At 49.0% G+C, this 26,477-nt stretch overlaps 1 protein-coding gene across 1 annotated transcript in view; it reads left to right on the top strand.

Moving 5' to 3' along the window:
* The window catches only part of SLC9A3 (solute carrier family 9 member A3), a 156,302-nt gene that overhangs the window by 52,121 nt on the left and 77,704 nt on the right, over nucleotides 1-26,477 (top strand). The window contains exon 4 of the mRNA XM_063925146.1: nucleotides 10,970-11,048. Coding sequence (XP_063781216.1) covers nucleotides 10,970-11,048 — 79 coding nt within the window. The remainder of the gene's footprint in view (nucleotides 1-10,969; nucleotides 11,049-26,477) is intronic.

The raw sequence follows: 26,477 nt of genomic DNA, 5'->3' as shown, positions 1-26,477 counted from the left end.
GTTGTGTCCTTGGAGGCAGCCAAGATGTTTGATGAGGTAGAATGGTCATTTTTATGGGAGATGCTTTCTAGATTCGTAGTGGGTCCTGGGTTTCTACAGTGCACGGCCCTCACTCAGATCCCCGCTCTCTCACACAGCTCTTCCCAATCAGTTCTCTCCCCCCTCACAGAGCTACCCTCCAATCAAGCAAAGACAGCGCTCCACCCTCTCACCTTGCCATGGGAAGGATCCGATCTTCTTCTGAGACTGAAGCACATAGAGAGATTGGTTCCTCTATGCTGGCAGCACGGTGTGGGCGTACCCGGAGCCGCAAGGGTGCTCTTCCTACATCACGCCCCCCTGTCTGCAGGCACTGATCTCTCAGTTTGCTACAAGCTCAACAGGTGATCAGCCCCCTCGTTCCCTCCCACAGGCTGGCCATATGGGTTCAAAATGGCAGCTCTGAAGTTGGAGCAATGGAGGAGGTCTCACTACAAGGCCGGCCGTCAGGGGCGACTACCTCTATTGTCTCCGGTACTTCCGCCACTGTCACTTTGTGTTAGCTAGGATCTGTATTGATTGGACCTGGATGGCTCTGCTTGCTCCTACATTTCCCTCTTGGTTGGGTTTGGTTAATTCTATCGTCTCTCACAAGCGATCTGATAAGATTTGGGCCCTTTGACAATCATTCAGATATGTTCTAGACTCATACTCCCCTACATCCTAAGGTTTGTCTTGTGGGTGTCTCTGCTGCCTTCTTGATACATTTTGAATTATGCTTTTCTTGGTGTTCCCTCTCAATTCTGTTTAGTTAATGGTCATGTATGATAGCTCATGTTGATCGCTCTCCATTACTTGCTCCCCTTCATTGTGTTTTATGTTAGTGCTTATTATTCTGTTAACAGCTATCTTGGTTTTTTCGGTTGTACCATTTTTATTTGATCTCTCTTATAAAAATTGTCATTATTATTATTAGTAGTAGTAGTAGTAGCCAGACATTGCAGTCAAGCTGCAATGGATTTCCTAATGCAACAACGTTGTGTTTTAATGTTAGCAAAACATGAAAAATATATTTAACTAGTTGATTCATCGTGCCCTACGGGCGCTCTTTACACCGTCGTAAGGGGCTACGCCCCCTTAACCCTTGCACGCCCTTGGGGCATGCAATATTTTTATTATATGGAGTATTACCTTCACTCATAATTGTGTGAGTGGTTAAATATTGCACAGACAAAGGGCGTGCGATGGTTAAGGGGTCGTAGCCCCTTGCAATGGCGTAAACAGCGCACGTAGGGCCTGATGAATCACCTAGTAGGTGCTGTGGTTGGGGGAGTGGCGGGTGCTGGGGAGACGCGGATGGGGGAGGAGGTCCGGGGGTGCCGCCGGTGGGGGAGGGGCTGGTGTGGTGGTGCCATGGGTGGGGGAGGGGCAGGTGCGTGGGTGCCGCGGGTGGGGGGTCCGGAGCCACCGCGGTGGTGGAGGGGGTGTGTGGGGGTGCCACGGATTGGGCCTGGAGGTGCCGCGAGTGGGGGAGAGGCGGGTAATGCTTCTCCTGCTTCTCCTCCTGGAGCAGCTAATGCTGTCCTCCTTTTGGCAGTGGCTCTCCCGGAGACTCGCACAGCAGCCAAGCAGCCAGTCACTATTGTTAGCGCCGGTGTCTCAATGCGCCGCATTACAGGGAAGAAGATGCACTCAATAAACTACAGCTCCCAGCAGCCCTTAGTGCCAGTATGCTTTGGCGCTAAGGGCTGCTGGGCGCTGTAGTTTGTTTAGTGCATCTACTTCCCTGTAATGCGGCGCGTTGGGACACCGGCACTAACAATAGTGACTGACTGGCTGAACTGACTGACTGGCTGAATAAGTGTAAAAGGTGAGAGTGCTGTTCAGTGTCAGTGTCACTGCACAACCGCTGCACTGCACAGCACTGTCACCTTTTACATTGATTCAGCGTCCAGACAATACCCTCCGCGATATCACCCACTCTATCCATTACATTATTCATCTCGGGGCTTCCAGGCCGGCAGCCCAGGTGCTGTGTTGCGGAGTCAGGGCCTCTGGGGATCTGGGCGCGGTTGTGACGGGGAGGCACTTCGGTGACATCACGCGCAGATGAGGAACCAGAGCTCAGAAAGTATGCGGCGCAGGGAGGGCTATGAAAGCATTCCACTGCACCGCTATCATACACATCTATGCCGGTGGCCGCAGTAGCTTTTGTTCCACCTGTGCCGTGGCTAGGGAGTGGGGATTGTTGATTCCGGAGGGGACAGGCGGACTGGCAGCAGGACATAGGACGCTGCAGTAAAAGGATTATTTCCCCCTATCTACAGTGCAGAGACTTGGCTCATACCCTCCAACTCTACCTTTTTGGCAGGTACCGTACCTTTTTCTGCTGCGGGGTACACTGGGCTCCACAAGGATTGGACAATGGGGTGTAGAGTAGGATCTTGATCCGAGGCACCAACAGGCTCAAAGATTTGACTGTTCCCAGAATGCACAGGAGCTCAGTTTTGTAAGTTGGTGCTGCAGTAAGCAGGCACTTAACAGAGGGGCTGCTCCAAGCAGCCCTAAGAAAAGCTTTTTATGAGGTAAAAAGTGAAGACTTCAAGGGCAGCAGTGGTGGTAAATGTCTTGTGGCATTCACTGCTGCAGCTCCAGTTCTCCCCAGCGGCGCTGTACACTCCCGAGCCCTGGTTGCCAGGTACCTACAGCGGAGGCTCCGGTTTTCTTCACGTTAGACACACACGGCTAGGGCTTTCCAGGATCGTGTGGCCGCGCTTCGGGAGGTGGTAAGTGGGTCCCGCTTGCGGGACCCGGTCTTTATCGCGATCCGGCGCGGTCAGTGGGAGGCGGGCCGCGCGCGCTGGCGGTGGATACTGTGGCAGTACAGGCGATCCCACTAGATCACCAGGGCATGGGCGCAGGTCAGGTTTTCTCTCTAAACAAATTCTTATATCGCCCACAGTACCCAGTGGTTTTGCCAGCAGAGGGGATAAGGCTTAGACCTGAAGCCCCTCCCCCAGCCCCAGGGCGCCATTTCTAGCAAGTGTTCCCGCCCTGGAGCTGCATATCTGTCTTTTCCTCACTCCCTGTCAGTGTCTGCGGCGCCATTATCCCTCAGCTCACTGTTCCTGGGACTGCTTGGGCAAATCCTCCTATGTAAAGCCGCCTGGTTGTCAGCGCTGTGCCTTTACATGACACTTAAGTATTCTACCTGCCTTTTTAGACAGTGATAGTTAAGAAAGAGTGCACTTATCAGGGTTTTATAGTACAATTACCCTGTGATATACATCCAGTTTCTTACTGTGTAGTGTTATATCTAGTCCAGTGCAGTATTATTGTCAGTAATAACCTCTGCATTGTACAAACTGTAACTTTCTGTGTGTGCATTTGATAGCTGAGTGGTGTCCATTTCATGTCTTTCACTCAACCTGCTATCCCTATATTCTATAACCTGAGGGGGCTTGGTGCGTCAGGTGTTATATAATATAGGATTTTCACAAAGATATACTGTATTACGTATTTTTCTCTGTGATTTAGTCACCATATCTCTCCTTTATCTCTGCTGGTGCTGACTACACTGCGCAGGGGGGTTTGGGTTCAGAGGTATTGTGCTGCTGATAATTGTACTGTGTTACCTCATACTGCTAGTTATATCATGTCTGCTTATAAGGGTAACGGTTCTGGGGCTGAACACACTGCCGGTGTTGCTGACGCCACAGGGCCATATGAGGAGAATATAGCAGCTGTGGGCTCTGGTTCTGGAGGCTCCTTGCCCCCCAGTGGGATTGTGGCAATAGAGGCACATACTGATCCACCGTGGGCCGCTTTTCCCACGCTTCTGCATACGCTAGTTCATAAACTAACTCCCCCTATGGGACTCCCAATGCCGGTACAACCGTATGTGGTCCCTGCAGCTAACCCGCCGTGGGCGGACGATTTATCTGCTCAATTAAAGAAGTTGAACCAGTCCTTGACTACTAAAAAGTCTGACCAACGCTCGCCTAAGTCCAAAAGGTCCTCTAAGCGAGCGCTTATCTCCTCACAATCCACTGCTGTCACTGACACCTCGTCTGATGAAGACGGCACATATACTGACCCCTCAGGTTCTGACTCAGATATGGCTGATGGGGAGGGTAGTTCACATGTGGATGTTCCTGATCTTTTGGAGGCTATTAAGTTAATTCTGCAGATTACGGATGATCCCGAGCCATCCGTCCCTCCTAAGAAACCAGATAGGTTCAAGCGTCAGAAGGTAAGCAAGTTTTACCTCACTCTGACCACCTAGTGGATATACGTCAGGAACCCTGGGAAAACCCGGGTACAAAGTTTGTGCCTCAAAAGAAGATGCTGGCTCGCTATCCCCTCGCGCCAGAGCTGTCTAAAAATTTGGAAACGCCTCCTCCAGTAGACTCACATGTGGCTAGGATGGTGGTTTCCTCAGCTCTACCTGTCACTACCGTCACGTCTCTAAAAGAGCCTACGGATAAACGTGTGGAGGGTTGTCTGAAAGCGATTTACACCCTCACGGGTGCTGCACAGAGGCCCACTATTGCAGCTACATGGGCTGCAGAGGCTATTGAAGCATGGGCCTTGGAGTTAGAAGCTGAAATCTCTTCTGACCATGCTAGACAATGCTTGTCATATATTGTCACAGCTTCTCGATATATTATAAAGGCGGCTTCTGATGCCGGTATCCTAGCAGCCAAGGCCTCTACTACGTCAGTCCTGGCTCGCCGGATATTGTAGCTGAGATCCTGGTCTGTGGATCTGGACTCTAGAAAAACCCTGGAGGTACTCCTTTTCAAGGGAGATATTCTGTTTGGGGAGGACTTAAATAAGATTGTGGCTGACTTGGCTACTGCCAAAACTGCCTGTCTGCCTAATACCGCTCCTTCTGTGTTGAAGGCTAAAGGTACGTCCGTTCGCCCCTTTCATCCTTCAGGTAAAGCAAAAGGTCAGGCATACCATAAGCAGGCCCGCACTTCCAAACCTGGTAAGCCAAAGCCCAAAAGAGCCTGGGCTGCCCGTTAGCCAGCTGCCAAGACCGATAAGCCTTCCGCATGATGGTGCGGGCCTCCCCCTGGGGGATCCCAGGGAGGGGGGCCGGCTTCTAGGCTATACCCAGGAATGGTTGAAGACCACTTCAGATGCCTGGGTACGGGAAGTCGTCACTCGAGGTTACGCCATAGCCTTCAAATACCGACCCCTCATCGATTTTGACGTCCCTTTGGACCAGACGAAAGCAAAAACTCTACACTCGGTGGTACAGACCCTCCTGGATACAGGAGTCGTAGTACAGGTGCCTCTTGCTCAGAGAGGCCGGGGGTACTATTCTCCGCTGTTTCTAGTCCCGAAACCGAATGGGTCCTCCCGGCCCATTCTCAACCTCAAGGCATTGAACAGGTTTGTGAAGGTTTCCAAGTTCCGTATGGAAACCCTTCGCTCTATAGTTCTGGCCTTGGAACCTGGGGACTACATGGTCTCCCTGGACATACAGGATGCTTACCTGCATATTCCTATAGCAGTGTCACATCAACAATACCTGAGGTTCGCTATTGGCAACCTACATTACCAGTTTCGGGCGTTACCTTTTGGTTTAACAACGGCTCAGCAAGTCTTCACCAAAGTTATGGCAGTGATGACGGTGGGACTCCGCCGTCAAGGGGTCAGGATACTGCCGTATCTGGACAACTTGTTAATCCTGGCAAACTCCCCAGATCTTCTCCTGCGCCATCTGGATATGACGGTCCGGTTTCTACAAGCCCACGGGTGGCTCATCAACTGGAAGAAATCCTCCCTGGTCCCTGCTCAGAGCATGGTGCACCTGGGAGCGTTGTTGGACATTCACAACCAGAAGTTGTTCTTGTCTCAGGAGAAAGTCCTGAAGATTCAGGACAGGATTCGTTGCTTCCTTTCTCGTCCGCAAGTGTCGATACATTCGGCGATGCAGGTGCTGGGCCTAACGGTATCAGCATTCGACATGGTAGAGTATGCTCAATTCCATTCCCGCCCCCTCCAGAGGCTGATTCTAGCCAAGTGGGACGGCCTGCCTCACCGGATCAGGTCTCAAATGATTTTCTTGACTCCGGAGGTCCGTCTGTCGCTACACTGGTGGCTCCGGGACCAACAATTGTGCAGGGGTCGTCCCTTCTGGATATCAAACTGGGTCCTGTTGACGACAGATGCCAGTCTAAGAGGTTGGGGCGCGGTGCTGGAGCAACACTCCCTTCAGGGTCGGTGGGCCAAGGAGGAATCTCTCCTCTCGATCAACATTCTTGAATTGCGGGCGGTCTTCAATGCGTTGAACCTGGCCCAGCATTTAATTCAGAACCATCCTGTTCAAGTACAGTCGGACAACGCCACCACAGTGGCTTACATAAATCATCAAGGCGGCACTCGAAGCCGTTTGGCAATGAAAGAAGTCTCACGGATTCTACATTGTGCGGAACACCATCTACCGGCCATATCGGCAATATTCATTCCGGGAGTCCTGAATTGGGAAGCGGACTTTCTCAGTCGTCAGGACGGGTATGCCGGCGAGTGGGGCCTCCATCCAGAAGTGTTTCAACTCCTCGTGGAAAAGTGGGGTCTTCCAGACGTGGATCTGATGGCGTCTCGACACAATCACAAGGTTCCAGTCTTCGGAGCAAGGACAAGGGATCCTCAAGCAGCATTCGTGGATGCGCTGGCGGTGCCATGGAGGTTTCGGCTGCCGTATGTGTTCCCTCCGATGTCACTCCTGCCCAGGGTAATTCGGAAGTTCAAGCAAGAAAAAGGAAATCTGCTTCTCATAGCTCCAGCTGGGCCCAGACGGCACTGGTTCTCAGACCTGCAGGGGCCTCAGAGCGTCCAATTCTACTTCCACAACGCCCAGACCTCCTCGTTCCGGGCCCCTGTGTCTACCAGGACCTAGCCCGGCTATCTTTGACGGCGTGGCTCGTGAAGCTTCCGACTTGAGGGCTAAAGGGTTTTCTGAAGGGGTCATTAAAACTATGTTGCGGGCCCAGAAACCGGCTTCTGCTCTGATTTATCATAGGGTCTGGCATTCCTACTTTGTTTGGTGCGCATCTAACAATTATGACGCTTCCAAGTTTAGTACAGCCAAACTTTTGGCTTTTCTGCAGCAAGGCCTAGATTTAGGCCTGCGTCTGGCCTCCCTCAAGGTTCATATTTCTGCCTTGTCGGTGTGGTTTCAGAGAAAAATTGCGACTTTACCTGATGTGCATACTTTCACTCAGGGTGTGTTGCGTATCCAACCTCCCTATGTCCCGCCTGTGGCTCCTTGGGACTTGTCGATGGTTTTGGAGGCGTTGCAGGACCCTCTATTTGAACCTCTTGGTTCAGCTGACCTTAAGTGGCTTTCCCTTAAGGTGGTGTTCTTGCCGGCTATTGCCTCTGCTAGAAGAATGTCGGATCTGGGTGCCTTGTCTTGTAGTTCCCCATTTCTGATTTTTCACCGTGACAGGGCGGTTCTTAGGACTCGTCCCGGATATTTACCTAAGGTGGTTTCTTCGTTCCACCTTAATCAGGAGATTGTGGTTCCGGCCTTTGTCTCTCCTGATTTGTCTCCCAAAGAGCGGTCTTTGGATGTGGTACGGGCTCTCCGTATCTATGTGAAGAGATCTGCTTCTATTCGAAAATCTGATTCTCTCTTTGTTTTGTTTGGATTTCACAAACGTGGCTGGCCTGCTCACAAGCAAACTCTGGCCAGATGGATTAGAATGGTGATTGCACATGCTTATGTGAAGGCTGGTCTCTCTGCTCCTGATCACATTACGGCCCATTCTACTCGGTATGTTGGACCTTCTTGGGCGGCCCAACGTGGTGCGACCCTTGATCAATTGTGCAAGGCGGCTACGTGGTCCTCAGGGAACACGTTCATAAGGTTCTATGCCTTCGATACTGCCGCTTCCCAGGATGCTTCCTTTGGACGCCGGGTTCTTGTGCCTGCTACAGTGCATCCCCTCCCATAAGGAACTGCTTTAGGACATCCCCATTGTCCAATCCTTGTGGAGCCCAGTTTATGGTAAGAACTTACCTTTGTTAAAACTCTTTCTGAGAGATACACTGGGCTCCACAAGGCGCCCACCCTGACGCACTTAGCTTCTTTGGGTTGGTATGGCATTAGCCGCTGACACTTCTCTTGTCGTGAGAGTGTGGTGTATGTGGCTACTAACCGTTGTCGTCTCTTTTCCTGCTACTGCATTGGGCTGGTTAACTAAAAACTGAGCTCCTGTGCTGGGAGGCGGGGTGATATAGGAGGCGGTGCTGTGCATTCTGGGAACAGTCAAAGCTTTGAGCCTGTTGGTGCCTCGGATCAAGATCCTACTCTACACCCCATTGTCCAATCTTTGTGGAGCCCAGTGTACCTCGCAGAAAGAGTTTTAACAAAGGTAAGTTCTTACCATAAAACTCGTTTTTTTATGGTCTGTACCGATCTCTGGCTCTCCAAACTTCCATTGAAAGCATAAGAAAAGGGGCGTGGCCACGTCCCTTTACCCGTGGCCACACTCCCTTTTTGAATTTGTACCGATTTTTATGTGTAAATTGTTGGAGGGTATGTTGCTGCAGATGCAGTGGGCCTATATTGGGGTGTGGATCTGGAGCTGCAGCTCCATCAGCCCCATTGTTAATCCTGCTCTGGGAACACACAGCAGCTAAAGGGCAGAGCCTCCCAGTGGATGTAACCTGTATGGGAGGGCATTTCTCGGCCAATCAGCTGTGGACTGGATGTGATCAGAGCCGGCCCTGGGCATAGGCAAACTAGGCAAATGCCTAGGGCATTTGGTATGCCATGGGGCATCAGCAGCTTCTGCTGATTAAAATGATATGCGGCATGCCTATATTCTGTGTGTAGCATTTCATATGCAGATACAGCCACAGTCTCACACAGTATATAGGCATGCTGCATATCATTTTAATCAGCAGAAGTTGCTTGTGCATCCTAACCACATAGCAATGCACATAAGTTGCATTCACATCAAGAAAAGTCATCCGCGTTAGCATTTAGACAAGATTTATGAGGACACTTCTGTATCCAAGCAGAGGCAGAGATCACAGTGTTAGCGGCTGTGTGAGTGCTGTGTGTGAGTGGGTTGGTTGTGCAGTAGTGTTCGGCATATGTATAAGGGGCCTAATTCTGAGTTGATCGCAGCAGAAAATGTGTTAGCAGTTGGGCAAAATCATGTGTACTGCAAGGGGGGCCGATATAACATGTGCAGAGAGAGTTAGATTTGGGTGGGGTGTGTTCAAAGTGAAATCTAAATTGCAGTGTAAAAATAAAGCAGACAGTATTTACCCTGCACAGAAACAATATAACCCACCCAAATCTAACTCTCTTTGCAAATGTTATATCTGCACCCCCTGCAGTGCACATGGTTTTGCCCAATTGCAAACAAACTTGCTGCTGTGATCAACTCAGAATTACCCCCAAGGGGCATTATGTGTGTCATGTATATAAATGCATTAATAATGTGCAGCAATTGTGTAAGGGGCACTATGTGTGTCATTATGTGTATAAGGGCATTAATAATGTGCGGCATATGTGTAACAGGGTAATATTGTATGTGTGTCATTATGTGTATAAGGGCATTAATAACGTGCGGCATATGTGTAAGGGGCATTATGTGTGGCATTATGTGTATAACGGCATTAATAATGTGCGGCATATGTGTAAGGGGCATTATGTGTGTCATTATGAGTATAAGGGCATTAATAATGTGCGGCATACATGTAAGGGACATTTTGTGTATAAGGGCATTAATAAAGGTTGTCATAATGTGTAAGGCGCATTATATTTATAAGGACATTAATAATGTGTGTCATATGTGTAAGGGGCATAACAGTGTGGTATTATGTGTATAAATGCATTACTAATGTGTGGCATTATGTGCATAAGTTGCTCTACTGTGTGGCGTAATGTATAAAAAGAGCACTATTATATGGTGTAATGTGAATAAAGAGCAATTCAGTGTGGTGTAATGTGAATAAGGGGCACTACTGTGAGGAGTAATGTATATAAGGTATAGTGGTACTACTGTGTGATATAACGTGAATTAGGGACACTATTGCATGATAAAATGTGAATAAAGTTGTAGTACTGTGAGGCGTAATTTGAATTAGGGGTACTATTGTGTGGCCATGCCCCTTGCCAGCAAAAACACACCCCTTTTTGGGTTGTGCGCCGACTGTTCTTATTTAAAATATAGGGGATAGGAAACTCAAAATAAGGACTGCTATGGGTGAGGGGTGATGGTGCTGGGAAAGGGGTGCACTGTCAGAGGCGGAACTAGTGGTGATGCTAGGGGGCACCAGCCAATATCTTGCCTAGGGCATCATATTGGTAAGGGCCGGCTCTGGATGTGATAGACCTGCTGCTAACCCAATGAGAGGTCCTAGCCACGCCCAGCGTTATCCACACAGTCACAGAGTGACAGATCTGGGTTATTATATAGGAGATGTATTAGAATGAAATGCATCATCATCATTTTCGGCAGTTACATTTTTCATCACTGAATATGGGGCCTGAGTCATGTTTGTAAGTAAAGCAAAAAAAAAAAAAAAGCAAGTAACTTTGTGTCTGGAACAAATCATGCTGCAGTGCAAGGGGGGGCAAATATATTTATATTGTTTCTGTGCAGGGTTGCTTTTACATGTAGCCACCAAAAATGTTAGACAGCTTTATTTTTACACTGCAATGTAAATTTCAGTTTAAGCACATCCCACCCAAATATAAATCTCTCTGCACATGTTACGTCTGCCCCACCTGCAGTGCAGCATGGTTTTGCCAAGTTGCTTGCTTTTTTTGCTTTACTTACAAACATGGATCAGGCCCATAAAGCATTGTGTTATTTTGTATATTGTAATTAAAATTTAAAAGAGTGTGCCATGGTGAGCGGTCACCAATATCCATATTATGGTAATTCATTGCAGACAATCGTAAAAGAGTCACCTTTCGATCACTAATATGAACTCTATGCTTTATTTTTAGGTATTGTACAATGTATTTGACTCTTTTGTTGCCATTGGAGGAGATAAAGTGACAGCTGTGGATTGTGTCAAAGGGGTTGGTATGTATATTTTCTATTCTCTTACGTTGCATCTTGTCCATCTGAATGTTTGTCAAAACATAACTTCTTGATAGTGATGGTCATGACGCACCTTTAAAAAGCATAATATAGAAATTCTGGGCGATTAGAGTTAAACAGTTAATGTTTCTTCTTACAATTCTTAATAAACAATGAGATTAAATTCAGTTACAAATAGCCTGCCTAGGACTCTGAGCAAGGCCACATCTTCTTATCAAGTGTTGATAAAAATGATGTCATCACATTGGCAGTTAATTACAGTCAAGGCCGTATTAAGGGTCAGACGGGCCTGGGGCTGAATTGTTCCAAGGGCAGGGCCGCACCGGGAGGGGGTGGGTGGGTGTTGGGCCTTGGGGGCGTGTGCCCTGGGCGCAGAATCTGAGGGGGTGCCAAGATGGTTACGCTGCCTCCCCTCCCTCCTCTCAGCCCTAAAGGACTACCGTCTGCTGTGTCCCGTAGCCTCTGCTGCAGGTCCCCGCTCCCCAGCACTGCCCTCCAGCAACTAAAAAAATTAATGAATGGGTTTCTGACCACGGACTCTCCAGCTGATTGGTCTAGCTGAGGCCATACTCTTCCCCCTTCCCACCCCGCAGCTCCAACAGAGGAGTACAGGATAATAGGAAGCACCAGCAGCCGATCATCTGTTTGAGCACTGAGGTGAGGTCTCTATACACCAGGACAGCAGCTGCCCCCCAAAGTGCAGTCCTAGGTCTCAACTGGCATGCTGGGCTTTCTACAACAGTTGGCCGGTCAGTCTTGGGTTGCATGCATTATGATATAGCCCATCAATCTTGGATCATTTCATATATGTGTTTTTGCTGTTTGTGGGTTGAATTCTCTGGCTGTTTCAGTCCAGTGCTACAAGTCGCAGTAAAAGTAAACCATACATGTTAGACATTTTCAGCGGGATGTAATGAGTTTGCCGGAGGTGTGGGATGCCGGTCAAACTAGGACGTCTTTTTAAAGTAGCAGCCATTTAAAAGGCAAAACCATACAGCAGACACAGACGCCATTACATCCTGCCATTTGTGTGTTATGTTTTATTTTAAATCTTATTTCTATTGTTACACTATACTGGCAATTGCCCAATGGGAGGTGCCAAACTACCGCCTTGCCCCGGGTGCCAAAAATCCAAGTTTCGGCTCTGCCAAGGGCCTATTATGAGAAGCAGAAGAGGTGTGACCAGTGCTGTGTGGGAGTGGTCAGTGCCATATGTGTACACCCCCTACACAATAAGCACCTATGTCTCCATGAATACATAAAAGTGTCAGAATTGCATGTTTTTGTGTCCAAGGATCAGCTGTCACTGTGATCTATATCCCTGCTACTTCTGGCTGAACAGGAGTAGAGGTATCTGATCAGATCCCTTTTCTTAAGGGCAGAGCCGGCCCTAGGTATAGGCAAACTAGGCAAATGCCTAGGACATTTGGTATGCCTAGGGGCACCAGCAGTTTCTGCTGATTAAAATGATATGCGGCATGCCTATATTCTGTGTGTATATAGGCATGTCGCATATCATTTTAATCAGCAGAAGCTGCTGGTGCATCTTAGCCAAATTGCAATGCAAATTAGATGCGTTTTCATCAAAAAAGGTGCCCAACGTTAGCAGAGTTGCCATCTCCTGCTTCATGGCATATTGAGGCAAGATATATGAGAACACACCTATATCCAAGCATAGGCAGAGGTCACAGTGTTAGCGGCCGTGTGAGTGCTGTGTGTGGGTAGGTTTCTTGTGCAATAGTGTTTGGCATATGTGTAAGGGGCATTATGTGTGTCATTATGTGTGTAAGGGTATTACTAATGTGTGGCATTATGTGTATAAAGGTGCTCTACTGTGTAGTGTTACGTCTAGAAAGGGCAAGTGTAATTGAGGGTACTATTGTGTGGCCATGCCCCTTCCCAACAAGAACACGCCCCTTTTTAGGCTGTGCGCCGCATGTGTGCACTGTTTCTATTTAAAATATAGGGGGTAGGAACACCAAAATAAGGACTGCTATGTGTGAGGGGTGGTGGTGCTGGGAAAGGGGTGCAGAGTCAGAAACAGAACAAGTGGTGGTGCTAGGGGGCACCAACCAAAATCTTGCCTAGGGCATCATATTGGTTAGGGCCGGCTCTGCTTAAGGGGGTACTCATGGAGCGATATTCTAAGCAACCTGACTAGATTGCTTAGAATTTGAGCATGATCGCTCCGTGTGTACCCCCTACAGTGATAGCGCTGCGCAGGCCAATCTAGCAGGTCGCTCACTTCACCCGCTGGGTGAAATGAGCGCCCCCCCCGTCTCCCCCCGGACGCTCAGCACAGCTCACGCTGTGCTGAGCAGCGGTAGAGATGTGTGCTGAGCGGTTCACTCAGCACACATCTCTCCCGCATTGGCCCGTCTATATGGGCCTTTAATTCCAGACATCCTTGCCATAGGAAAGAGTGGGGGTCTTGGAACAAACATCATCTGAAGATGGCAAAGGTTCCCTCTGTTGAGCTCTGAGAAAAAGATCCTTAATGAAAGTATTCTTATTTGTACATGAGGTGAATTTATGGTGCGTGGTGGTTGGGAACCCTTGCCTCTCTGCCTTAAGGACAAAGTAATGTGAGCCACCAGTGCTATTGATGATGGAGTAAGGGGCTGATTCAGAGATGTATGCAAACTAGAGATGTGCACTTGAAATTTTTCGGGTTTTGTGTTTTGGTTTTGGTTTCGGTTCCGCGGCCGTGTTTTGGGTTCGACCGCGTTTTGGCAAAACCTCACCGAATTTTTTTTGTCGGATTCGGGTGTGTTTTGGATTCGGGTGTTTTTTTCAAAAAACCCTAAAAAACAGCTTAAATCATAGAATTTGGGGGTCATTTTGATCCCAAAGTATTATTAACCTCAAAAACCATAATTTCCACTCATTTTCAGTCTATTCTGAATACCTCACACCTCACAATATTATTTTTAGTCCTAAAATTTGCACCGAGGAAGCTGTGTGAGTAAGATAAGCGACCCTAGTGGCCAACACAAACACCTGGCCCATCTAGGAGTGGCACTGCAGTGTCACGCAGGATGGCCCTTCCAAAAAACACTCCCCAAACAGCACATGACGCAAAGAAAAAAAGAGGCGCAATGAGGTAGCTGTGTGAGTAAGATAAGCGACCCTAGTGGCCGACACAAACACCGGGCCCATCTAGGAGTGGCACTGCAGTGTCACGCAGGATGGCCCTTCCAAAAAACACTCCCCAAACAGCACATGACGCAAAGAAAAAAAGAGGCGCAATGAGGTAGCTGTGTGAGTAAGATAAGCGACCCTAGTGGCCGACACAAACACCGGGCCCATCTAGGAGTGGCACTGCAGTGTCACGCAGGATGGCCCTTCCAAAAAACACTCCCCAAACAGCACATGACGCAAAGAAAAAAAGAGGCGCAATGAGGTAGCTGTGTGAGTAAGATAAGCGACCCTAGTGGCCGACACAAACACCGGGCCCATCTAGGAGTGGCACTGCAGTGTCACGCAGGATGGCCCTTCCAAAAAACACTCCCCAAACAGCACATGACGCAAAGAAAAAAAGAGGCGCAATGAGGTAGCTGTGTGAGTAAGATAAGCGACCCTAGTGGCCGACACAAACACCGGGCCCATCTAGGAGTGGCACTGCAGTGTCACGCAGGATGGCCCTTCCAAAAAACACTCCCCAAACAGCACATGACGCAAAGAAAAAAAGAGGCGCAATGAGGTAGCTGTGTGAGTAAAATAAGCGACCCTAGTGGCCGACACAAACACCTGGCCCATCTAGGAGTGGCACTGCAGTGTCACGCAGGATGGCCCTTCCAAAAAACACTCCCCAAACAGCACATGACGCAAAGAAAAAAAGAGGCGCAATGAGGTAGCTGTGTGAGTAAGATAAGCGACCCTAATGGCCGACACAAACACCTGGCCCATCTAGGAGTGGCACTGCAGTGTCACGCAGGATGGCCCTTCCAAAAAACACTCCCCAAACAGCACATGACGCAAAGAAAAAAAGAGGCGCAATGAGGTAGCTGTGTGAGTAAGATAAGCGACCCTAGTGGCCGACACAAACACCGGGCCCATCTAGGAGTGGCACTGCAGTGTCACGCAGGATGGCCCTTCCAAAAAACACTCCCCAAACAGCACATGACGCAAAGAAAAAAAGAGGCGCAATGAGGTAGCTGTGTGAGTAAGATAAGCGACCCTAGTGGCCGACACAAACACCGGGCCCATCTAGGAGTGGCACTGCAGTGTCACGCAGGATGGCCCTTCCAAAAAACACTCCCCAAACAGCACATGACGCAAAGAAAAAAAGAGGCGCAATGAGGTAGCTGTGTGAGTAAGATAAGCGACCCTAGTGGCCGACACAAACACCGGGCCCATCTAGGAGTGGCACTGCAGTGTCACGCAGGATGGCCCTTCCAAAAAACACTCCCCAAACAGCACATGACGCAAAGAAAAAAAGAGGCGCAATGAGGTAGCTGTGTGAGTAAGATAAGCGACCCTAGTGGCCGACACAAACACCGGGCCCATCTAGGAGTGGCACTGCAGTGTCACGCAGGATGGCCCTTCCAAAAAACACTCCCCAAACAGCACATGACGCAAAGAAAAAAAGAGGCGCAATGAGGTAGCTGTGTGAGTAAGATAAGCGACCCTAGTGGCCGACACAAACACCTGGCCCATCTAGGAGTGGCACTGCAGTGTCACGCAGGATGGCCCTTCCAAAAAACACTCCCCAAACAGCACATGACGCAAAGAAAAATTAAAGAAAAAAGAGGTGCAAGATGGAATTGTCCTTGGGCCCTCCCACCCACCCTTATGTTGTATAAACAGGACATGCACACTTTAACCAACCCATCATTTCAGTGACAGGGTCTGCCACACGACTGTGACTGAAATGACGGGTTGGTTTGGACCCCCACCGAAAAAGAAGCAATTAATCTCTCCTTGCACAAACTGGCTCTACAGAGGCAAGATGTCCACCTCATCATCATCCTCCGATATATCACCGTGTACATCCCCCTCCTCACAGATTATCAATTCGTCCCCACTGGAATCCACCATCTCAGCTCCCTGTGTACTTTGTGGAGGCAATTGCTGCTGGTCAATGTCTCCACGGAGGAATTGATTATAATTCATTTTAATGAACATCATCTTCTCCACATTTTCTGGAAGTAACCTCGTACGCCGATTGCTGACAAGGTGAGCGGCGGCACTAAACACTCTTTCGGAGTACACACTTGTGGGAGGGCAACTTAGGTAGAATAAAGCCAGTTTGTGCAAGGGCCTCCAAATTGCCTCTTTTTCCTGCCAGTATAAGTACGGACTGTGTGACGTGCCTACTTGGATGCGGTCACTCATATAATCCTCCACCATTCTTTCAATGGGGAGAGAATCATATGCAGTGACAGTAGACGACATGTCCGTAATCGTTGACAGGTCCTTCAGTCCGGACCAGATGTCAGCATCAGCAGTCGCTCCAGACTGCCCTGCATCACCGCCAGCGGGTGGGCTCGGAATTCTGAGCCTTTTCCTCGCACCCCCAGTTGCGGGAGAATGTGAAGGAAGAGATGTTGACAGGTCGCGTTCCGCTTGACTTGACAATTTTCTCACCAGCAGGTCTTTGAACCCCAGCAGACTTGTGTCTGCCGGAAAGAGAGATCCAAGGTAGGTTTTAAATCTAGGATCGAGCACGGTGGCCAAAATGTAGTGCTCTGATTTCAACAGATTGACCACCCGTGAATCCTTGTTAAACGAATTAAGGGCTCCATCCACAAGTCCCACATGCCTAGCGGAATCGCTCCGTGTTAGCTCCTCCTTCAATGTCTCCAGCTTCTTCTGCAAAAGCCTGATGAGGGGAATGACCTGACTCAGGCTGGCAGTGTCTGAACTGACTTCACGTGTGGCAAGTTCAAAGGGCAGCAGAACCTTGCACAACGTTGAAATCATTCTCCACTGCGCTTGAGACAGGTGCATTCCACCTCCTATATCGTGCTGAATTGTATAGGCTTGAATGGCCTTTTGCTGCTCCTCCAACCTCTGAAGCATATATAGGGTTGAATTCCACCTCGTTACCACTTCTTGCTTCAGATGATGGCAGGGCAGGTTCAGGCGTTTTTGGTGTTTCTCCAGTCTTCTGTACGTGGTGCCTGTACGCCGAAAGTGTCCCGCAATTCTTCTGGCCACCGACAGCATCTCTTGCACGCCCCTGTCGTTTTTTTAAAAATTCTGCACCACCAAATTCAAGGTATGTGCAAAACATGGGACGTGCTGGAATTTGCCCAGATTTAATGCACACACAATATTGCTGGCGTTGTCCGATGCCACAAATCCACAGGAGAGTCCAATTGGGGTAAGCCATTCCGCGATGATCTTCCTCAGTTGCCGTAAGAGGTTTTCAGCTGTGTGCGTATTCTGGAAACCGGTGATACAAAGCGTAGCCTGCCTAGGAAAGAGTTGGCGTTTGCGAGATGCTGCTACTGGTGCCGCCGCTGCTGTTCTTGCGGCGGGAGTCCATACATCTACCCAGTGGGCTGTCACAGTCATATAGTCCTGACCCTGCCCTGCTCCACTTGTCCACATGTCCGTGGTTAAGTGGACATTGGGTACAGCTGCATTTTTTAGGACACTGGTGACTCTTTTTCTGAGGTCTGTGTACATTTTCGGTATCGCCTGCCTAGATAAATGGAACCTAGATGGTATTTGGTACCGGGGACACAGTACCCCCAACAAGTCTCTAGTTGGCTCTGCAGTAATGATGGATACCGGAACCACGTTTCTCACCACCCAGGATGCCAAGGCCTCAGTTATCCGCTTTGCAGCAGGATGACTGCTGTGATATTTCATCTTCCTCGCAAAGGACTGTTGGACAGTCAATTGCTTGGTGGAAGTAGTAAAAGTGGTCTTACGATTTCCCCTCTGGGATGACCATCGACTCTCAGCAGCAACAACAGCAGCGCCAGCAGCAGTAGGCGTTACACGCAAGGATGCATCGGAGGAATCCCAGGCAGGAGAGGAATCGTCAGAATTGCCAGTGACATGGCCTGCAGGACTATTGGCATTCCTGGGGAAGGAGGAAATTGACACTGAGGGAGTTGGTGGGGTGGTTTGCGTGAGCTTGGTTACAAGAGGAAGGGATTTACTGGTCAGTGGACTGCTTCCGCTGTCGCCCAAAGTTTTTGAACTTGTCACTGACTTATGATGAATGCGCTGCAGGTGACGTATAAGGGAGGATGTTCCGAGGTGGTTAACGTCCTTACCCCTACTTATTACAGCTTGACAAAGGCAACACACGGCTTGACAAATGTTGTCCGCATTTCTGTTGAAATACTTCCACACCGAAGAGCTGATTTTTTGGGTATTTTCACCAGGCATGTCAACGGCCATATTCCTCCCACGGACAACAGGTGTCTCCCCGGGTGCCTGACTTAAACAAACCACCTCACCATCAGAATCCTCCTTGTCAATTTCCTCCCCAGCGCCAGCAACACCCATATCCTCCTCATCCTGGTGTACTTCAACACTGACATCTTCAATCTGACTATCAGGAACTGGACTGCGGGTGCTCCTTCCAGCACTTGCAGGGGGCGTGCAAATGGTGGAAGGCGCATGCTCTTCACGTCCAGTGTTGGGAAGGTCAGGCATCGCAACCGACACAATTGGACTCTCCTTGTGGATTTGGGATTTCGAAGAACGCACAGTTCTTTGCAGTGCTTTTGCCAGCTTGAGTCTTTTCATTTTTCTAGCGAGAGGCTGAGTGCTTCCATCCTCATGTGAAGCTGAACCACTAGCCATGAACATAGGCCAGGGCCTCAGCCGTTCCTTGCCACTCCGTGTGGTAAATGGCATATTGGCAAGTTTACGCTTCTCCTCCGACAATTTTATTTTAGATTTTGGAGTCCTTTTTTTACTGATATTTGGTGTTTTGGATTTTACATGCTCTGTACTATGACATTGGGCATCGGTCTTGGCAGATGACGTTGCTGGCATTTCATCGTCTCGGCCATGACTAGTGGCAGCAGCTTCAGCACGAGGTGGAAGTGGATCTTGATCTTTCCCTAATTTTGGAACCTCAACATTTTTGTTCTCCATATTTTAATAGGCACAACTAAAAGGCACCTCAGGTAAACAATGGAGATGGATGGATACTAGTATACTTATGGATGGACGAGCGACTGCCGACACAGAGGTAGCTACAGCCGTGGACTACCGTACTGTGTCTGCTGCTAATATAGACTGGATGATAATGAGATGAAATCAATATATATTATATCACACTAGTACTGCAGCCGGACAGGTAGATATATTTATTATGTAATGACTGATGACGGACCTGCTGGACACAGTCAGCTCAGCAGCACCGCAGACTGCTACAGTAAGCTACTATAGTAGTATGTATAAAGAAGAAAGAAAAGAAAAAAAACACGGGTAGGTGGTATACAATTATGGATGGACGAGCGACTGCCGACACAGAGGTAGCTACAGCCGTGGACTACCGTACTGTGTCTGCTGCTAATATAGACTGGATGATAATGAGATGAAATCAATATATATATATATAATATCACTAGTACTGCAGCCGGACAGGTATATATATTTATTATGTAATGACTGATGACGGACCTGCTGGACACTGTCAGCTCAGCAGCACCGCAGACTGCTACAGTAAGCTACTATAGTAGTATGTATAAAGAAGAAAGAAAAAAAAAACCACGGGTAGGTGGTATACAATTATGGATGGACGAGCGACTGCCGACACAGAGGTAGCTACAGCCGTGGACTACCGCACTGTGTCTGCTGCTAATATAGACTGGATGATAATGAGATGAAATCAATATATATATATATAATATCACTAGTACTGCAGCTGGACAGGTATATATATTTATTATGTAATGACTGATGACGGACCTGCTGGACACTGTCAGCTCAGCAGCACCGCAGACTGCTACAGTAAGCTACTATAGTAGTATGTATAAAGAAGAAAGAAAAAAAAAAACCACGGGTAGGTGGTATACAATTATGGATGGACGAGCGACTGCCGACACAGAGGTAGCTACAGCCGTGGACTACCGTACTGTGTCTGCTGCTAATATAGACTGGATGATAATGAGATGAAATCAATATATATATATATAATATCACTAGTACTGCAGCCGGACAGGTATATATATTTATTATGTAATGACTGATGACGGACCTGCTGGACACTGTCAGCTCAGCAGCACCGCAGACTGCTACAGTAAGCTCCTATAGTAGTATGTATAAAGAAGAAAGAAAAAAAAAAACCACGGGTAGGTGGTATACAATTATGGATGGACGAGCGACTGCCGACACAGAGGTAGCTACAGCCGTGGACTACCGTACTGTGTCTGCTGCTAATATAGACTGGATGATAATGAGATGAAATCAATATATATATATATAATATCACTAGTACTGCAGCCGGACAGGTATATATATTTATTATGTAATGACTGATGACGGACCTGCTGGACACAGTCAGCTCAGCAGCACCGCAGACTGCTACAGTAAGCTACTATAGTAGTATGTATAAAGAAGAAAGAAAAAAAAACCACGGGTAGGTGGTATACAATATTATATATATATATTATATACAATTATATATATATATATATATATATATATATTAAACTGGTGGTGACTGGTGGTCAGGTCACTGGTCACACTATCAGCAACTTGCAAGTAGTACTCCTAAGCAGACAATCACAATATATATTATACTGGTGGTCAGTGTGGTCACAATGGCAGTGTGGCACTCTGGCAGCAAAAGTGTGCACTGTACGTTATATGTACTCCTGAGTCCTGCTCTCAGACTCTAACTGCTCCCCAGGGCCGGCTCCAGGCATGTTCCAATAGAGCGGCCGAACAGGGCGCCGCACTTTATGGGCGCCGCTAGCTCTGGCCGCCATATTGGAGCCTGGAGCCGTCCCTTCAGCAGTGTCCGTCTCCTAGCAGAGACGCGCACTGCATGCTCCCTCCCCGCTACTCGGCGCCGGCCTGTGAGCCAACCAGAGCTCGCGTTCCGGCAGCTGAGGCTCATGATTGGCTGCCGGACCGCGAGCTTTGATTGACTTGCGGACCTGCGCCAAGTTGAAGCTGACACTGCCGCGGCCACTGGAGATTGAAAGCTAGGAGAGGACACGCTGCGCTCTCCTCCCCGCCCTCAGCTGGACAACAGAAGCACGGTAAGCAGCACGGGGGGGGGGGGGGGGGTGAGGAGAGGATATCTGGCACTAGGGCTTATGTCTGGCACTGGGGGACATGTCTGGCACTGGGGGTCTTATCTGGCACTGGGGGTCATGTCTCGCACTGGTGGTCATGTCTGGCACTGGGGGTCATGTAGGGCTTATGTCTGGCACTGGGGGACATTTCTGGCACTGGGGGTCTTATCTGGCACTGGGGGTCATGTCTCGCACTGGTGGTCATGTCTGGCACTGGGGGTCATGTATGGCACTGTGGGGTCATGTCTGGCACTGTGGGGTCATGTCTGGCACTGTGGGGTCATGTCTGGCAATGGGGGTCATGTCTGGCACTGGGGGTCTGGTCTGTCACTGTGTGAGTCATGTCTGGCACTGGGGGGTTTGTCTGGCACTGTGGGGTCATGTCTGGCACTGTGGGGTCATGTCTGGTACTGTGGGGTCATATCTGGCACTGTGGGGTCATGTCTGGCACTGTGGGGTCATGTCTGGCAATGGGTGTCATGTCTGGCACTGGGGGTCTGGTCTGTCACTGTGTGAGTCATGTCTGGCACTGGGGGGTTTGTCTGGCACTGGGGTCATGTCTGGCACTGTGGGGTCATGTCTGGTACTGGGGTCATGTCTGGCACTGGTGGCATATCTGGCACTGTGGGGACAAGTGTATCTGGCATTAGGGGCATATCTGCCACTATGTGGGGCATATATGTATCTGGAACTGTGGGGGCATTTATGTTTCTGGCACTGTGGGGGCATTTATGTATCTGGCACTGTGGGGGCATATCTGGCATTGGGGGCATTAATGTATCTATCACTGTGGGGGCATATCTGGCACTGGGGGCATTAATGTATCTGGCACTGTGGGGGGCATTAATGTATCTGACACTGTGGGGGGCAATAATGCATCTGGCACTGGGGGCATTTATGCATCTGGCACTGGGGGCATTTATGCATCTGGCACTGGGGGCATTTATGTATCTGGCCCTGTGGGGGCATATCTGGCACTGTGGGGGCATTTTTATATCTGGCACTGTGGGGACATATCTGGCACTGTGGGGGCACTTATGTATCTGGCACTGTGTGGGCACTTATATATTTGGCACTGTGTGGGCATTTATGTATCTGGCACTGTGGGGGCATTTATGTATCTGGCACTGTGGGGGCATTTATGTATCTGGCACTGTGGGGGGCATATCTGCACTGTGGGGGCATTTATGTATCTGGCACTGTGGGGGGCATATCTGCACTGTGGGGGCATTTATGTATCTGGCACTTTGGGGGCATTTATGTAGCTGGCACTGCTGGGGGGCATGTCACGTGTAGCTGGCACTGCTGGGGAGCATGTCACGTGTAGCTGGCACTGCTGGGGGGCATGTCATGTGTAGCTGGCACTGCTGGGGAGCATGTCACGTGTAGCTGGCACTGCAGCGGGGCATGTCATGTGTAGCTGGCACTGCTGGGGGGCAAGTCATGTGTAGCTGGCACTGCTGGGGGGCATGTCATGTCTAGCTGGCACTGATGCGGGGCATGTCATGCTAGCTGGCACTGCTGCGGGGCATGTCATGTGTAGCTGGCACTGATGCGGGGCATGTCATGTCTAGCTGGCACTGCTGCGGGGCATGTCATGTGTAGCTGACACTGCTGGGGGGCATGTCATGTGTAGCTGGCACTGTTGGGGGGCATGTCATGTCTAGCTGGCACTGCTGCGGGGCATGTCATGTGTAGCTGGCACTGATGCGGGGCATGTCATGTGTAGCTGGCACTGCTGCGGGGTATGTCATGTGTAGCTGACACTGCTGGGGGGCATGTCATGTCCATCTGGCACTGCACATTATGTGTATCTGGCACTATATTGGAGACATTGTGTGTAAGGAACACTACTGTGGCTATGTGTAAGGCTGCTAATTGTGTGAAAATATATTTTTAGTTTGATGATATGAAGTTACGAGGCCACGCCCACTTTTCCAGAGGCCACACCCACTTTTCCGGGAACGCGCGCGCCTTCGGCGCGCGCATGGGGGGGGGGCGGGGGGGCGCTTTGACATTTTCTCGCTCAGGGTGCTAGTAGGCCTGGAGCCAGCCCTGCTGCTCCCCACTGTCAGTGTCTCCCCCACAAGTCAGATAATATACAGTCACACTATCTATCACTTCAGCAAGTAACTAGTACTCCTCCTAATGCTCCCCAAAATAACTACTGTGTCTCTCTCTACTGTCTCACTCTCTTCTCTATAAACGGAGAGGACGCCAGCCACGTCCTCTCCCTATGAATCTCAATGCACGTGTGAAAATGGCGGCGACGCGCGGCTCCTTATATAGAATCCGAGTCTCGCGATAGAATCCGAGCCTCGCGAGAATCCGACAGCGGGATGATGACGTTCGGGCGCGCTCGGGTTAACCGAGCAAGGCGGGAAGATCCGAGTCGCTCGGACCCGTGTAAAAAAACATGAAGTTCGGGCGGGTTCGGATTCCGAGGAACCGAACCCGCTCATCCCTAATGCAAACCCAATGTTTTCGCACTGGAGCCATTATCGCATCATGTAAATCGCATTGTGCATTTGACACAATAGTCTTGATACTTTGATCGCAGAGTGGATTTATTTGCAAAGTGCTTGATAGTCAGGGACCATTTGAAGAAGGTGCCGGGGGAGTGGTGGCAAAAATGTAGGCATGTCTCAACTTATCTTGCTCGCTATGAAGATTTCATGAAAAAGTGATTGACAGGAAGTGACCGTTTGGAGGTGTTAACAGGGAGTTTGTGGGGAGTGGTTGGGAAAACGCAGGGGCCGTTTTCAGGCATGTATCTGCTGACGGCTGCGAGCTTTTACGTGCAAAAAAACATGACACCTGCGCCGCTACTGCTATGTCCAGTCCAGGTTCCTATAGAACATCCCTTATCCATGATGTTCCTCATTTGGGGAACAAGGTAATAAACTGATTAAGTTTCATAGTGTAACATTTATTTTAGGTGCTTTTTACCACCTTATAGTATAATATACAACAAATATGATGCATGGTTGTAAACCTTAAAGCCACACAGCAACAGTAGGGCATATCTGGCTGAAAGGAATGACACATAAGGAGAGGGGTGTAATTGCTACCCACTATTATCAAGCCTCCCAGAAAATAACCATATATATTCAGAGGTTATCCAACCCCTAAAACTATTTAACTGTGGCTGTTTGTAAAATTAGGCGTATTGTTAAGCTAATTGCTGACTGCAGGACAGGAGAAGGAAATAAGGAGTGCTGCCAAGCAAACTCCTGAGAGCTGCTGAAAACAGAATACTTTAACATATGGGGCGGGATGTATTGACAATAAAATACAGTTTGCATATACGCTGGACGATCTCAACCAGGGTTGATACTCTGGATCGCTTGACCCATTATTTCAACCCTTGCACCTTTCAGACCGCACCTGAACACGAGTTATGCGCACTCATAGTGTTCCCTCTAGACACTCTAAAGGGCTGGGCGCCGGACTGCGTGGGCACATGTGTGCACATGTGGCGAAGCCGAGCATGCGCTCGGAAAGGGGCGTGATCATGCAAAATAGGGGGTGTTGTCATGTAGCATCATTAAAGTGGGCGGTGCGGCCCACAGACGTTACTATAGGGGGGCGTGCTCAGGATCTATGGAGGTGCTGGGCTTCCCCCAAGCTCTCAGCGGGAGAGGCAAACCAAGCCCTCATCATCTCACTAGATCCCCAGCAGCCTACAGTATTGCCGAGAGCTGTCAGCGCATCAGTGTGACAAGCCTAAGGCAGCTGCGGGGAGGAGTGACAGTGCGGTGGGGAGGAGTGACAATGCGGCGGGGAGGAGTGACAGTGCGGCTCGGCGCGGCAGTGAGTAAGGCAGTCCTTTGGTAATCAGCAGGGCAGGCTCAAATGGGCAGGGCACATTCTGTCACTCAGAAAAAGGGCAGGGCGCAGCGCCCCGCGAAAGAAGGCTAGTGTGAACACTACGCTCATTTGCCCATAACCCGTGATCATAGGTGGCGGACTGAAAGGGGTATTAGCTGTGAAGCTGCTGGATAAAATCCTCTGAAAACTAGATGGAACCTATTGTATCTTTTTAATAATAAATAGAGTGTGATTGTTACTTGATACAGTGATACAATAATGGGGGTCATTCCGAGTTGTTCGCTCGTTGCCGATTTTCGCAACGGAGCGATTAAGGCAAAAATGCGCATATGCATGGTACGCAGTGCGCATGCGCTAAGTATTTTAGCACAAAACTTAGTAGATTTACTCACGTCCGAACGAAGAATTTTCATCGTTGAAGTGATCGGAGTGTGATTGACAGGAAGTGGGTGTTTCTGGGCGGAAACTGGACGTTTTCTGGGAGTGTGCGGAAAAACGCAGGCGTGTCAGGGAAAAACGCGGGAGTGTCTGGAGAAATGGGGGAGCGGCTGGCCGAACGCTGGGCGTGTGTGTGACGTCAAACCAGGAACTAAACGGCCTGAGCTGATCGCAATCTGTGAGTAGGTCTGGAGCTACTCAGAAACCTAAGAAATTTCTAATCGCAATTCTGCGAATCTTTCGTTCGCTATTCTGCTAAGCTAAGATACACTCCCAGAGGGCGGCGGCCTAGCGTGTGCAATGCTGCTAAAAGCAGCTAGCGAGCAAACAACTCGGAATCACCCCCAATATGTTTTTAATTTTCTTTATAACTTGCTAGCAAAGGCGTAACAATGTATTAATTGACATTGTGGCAGCTTTTAATAGGCAAAGTAATTCTTTGTGTGTGTTTTTAAAGTGTAAACTGATTAGTGTTTGTCTGTGATAAAAATAAAAAAATATATTTTTATTCCAGTGCGCTGTGACAACTTTGTGTTTTTTTGTTGATTTTTCTGAGGGCTGAGTATCCCTTGGGTTAATAGCAGCAAAGGAATAAAAGGGGTAATTTTATGATCAGACGTTTGGACATTTTGGTCACATTCTTTTTTTTCCTACTGTGTATGTGTCTATCTCTGTTACAGTGATGCCAGTGCCAATTCCCATGAGATTTCTTCAGTGGTGGCTGCAAAGTAATGGGTCTTACACACTGTGCAATTTGGGTGATTTGAACCATGGGGGGTGATTCCGAGTTGTTCGCTCGTTAGTTTTTTTTGCTATGGAGCGATTAGTCGCAAACTGCGCATGCGCAACGTTCGCAGTGCGCCTACACCAAGTAAATTAGCACAAAAGTTTGGTATTTTACTCACGGCCTAACAAAGATTTT

The sequence above is a fragment of the Pseudophryne corroboree genome, chromosome 5 (genome assembly GCF_028390025.1).
Source record: "Pseudophryne corroboree isolate aPseCor3 chromosome 5, aPseCor3.hap2, whole genome shotgun sequence".
NCBI lineage: Eukaryota > Metazoa > Chordata > Amphibia > Anura > Myobatrachidae > Pseudophryne > Pseudophryne corroboree.
Note: the sequence above shows the minus strand (reverse complement) of the source record. Positions and strands in the feature narration are given on the sequence as shown.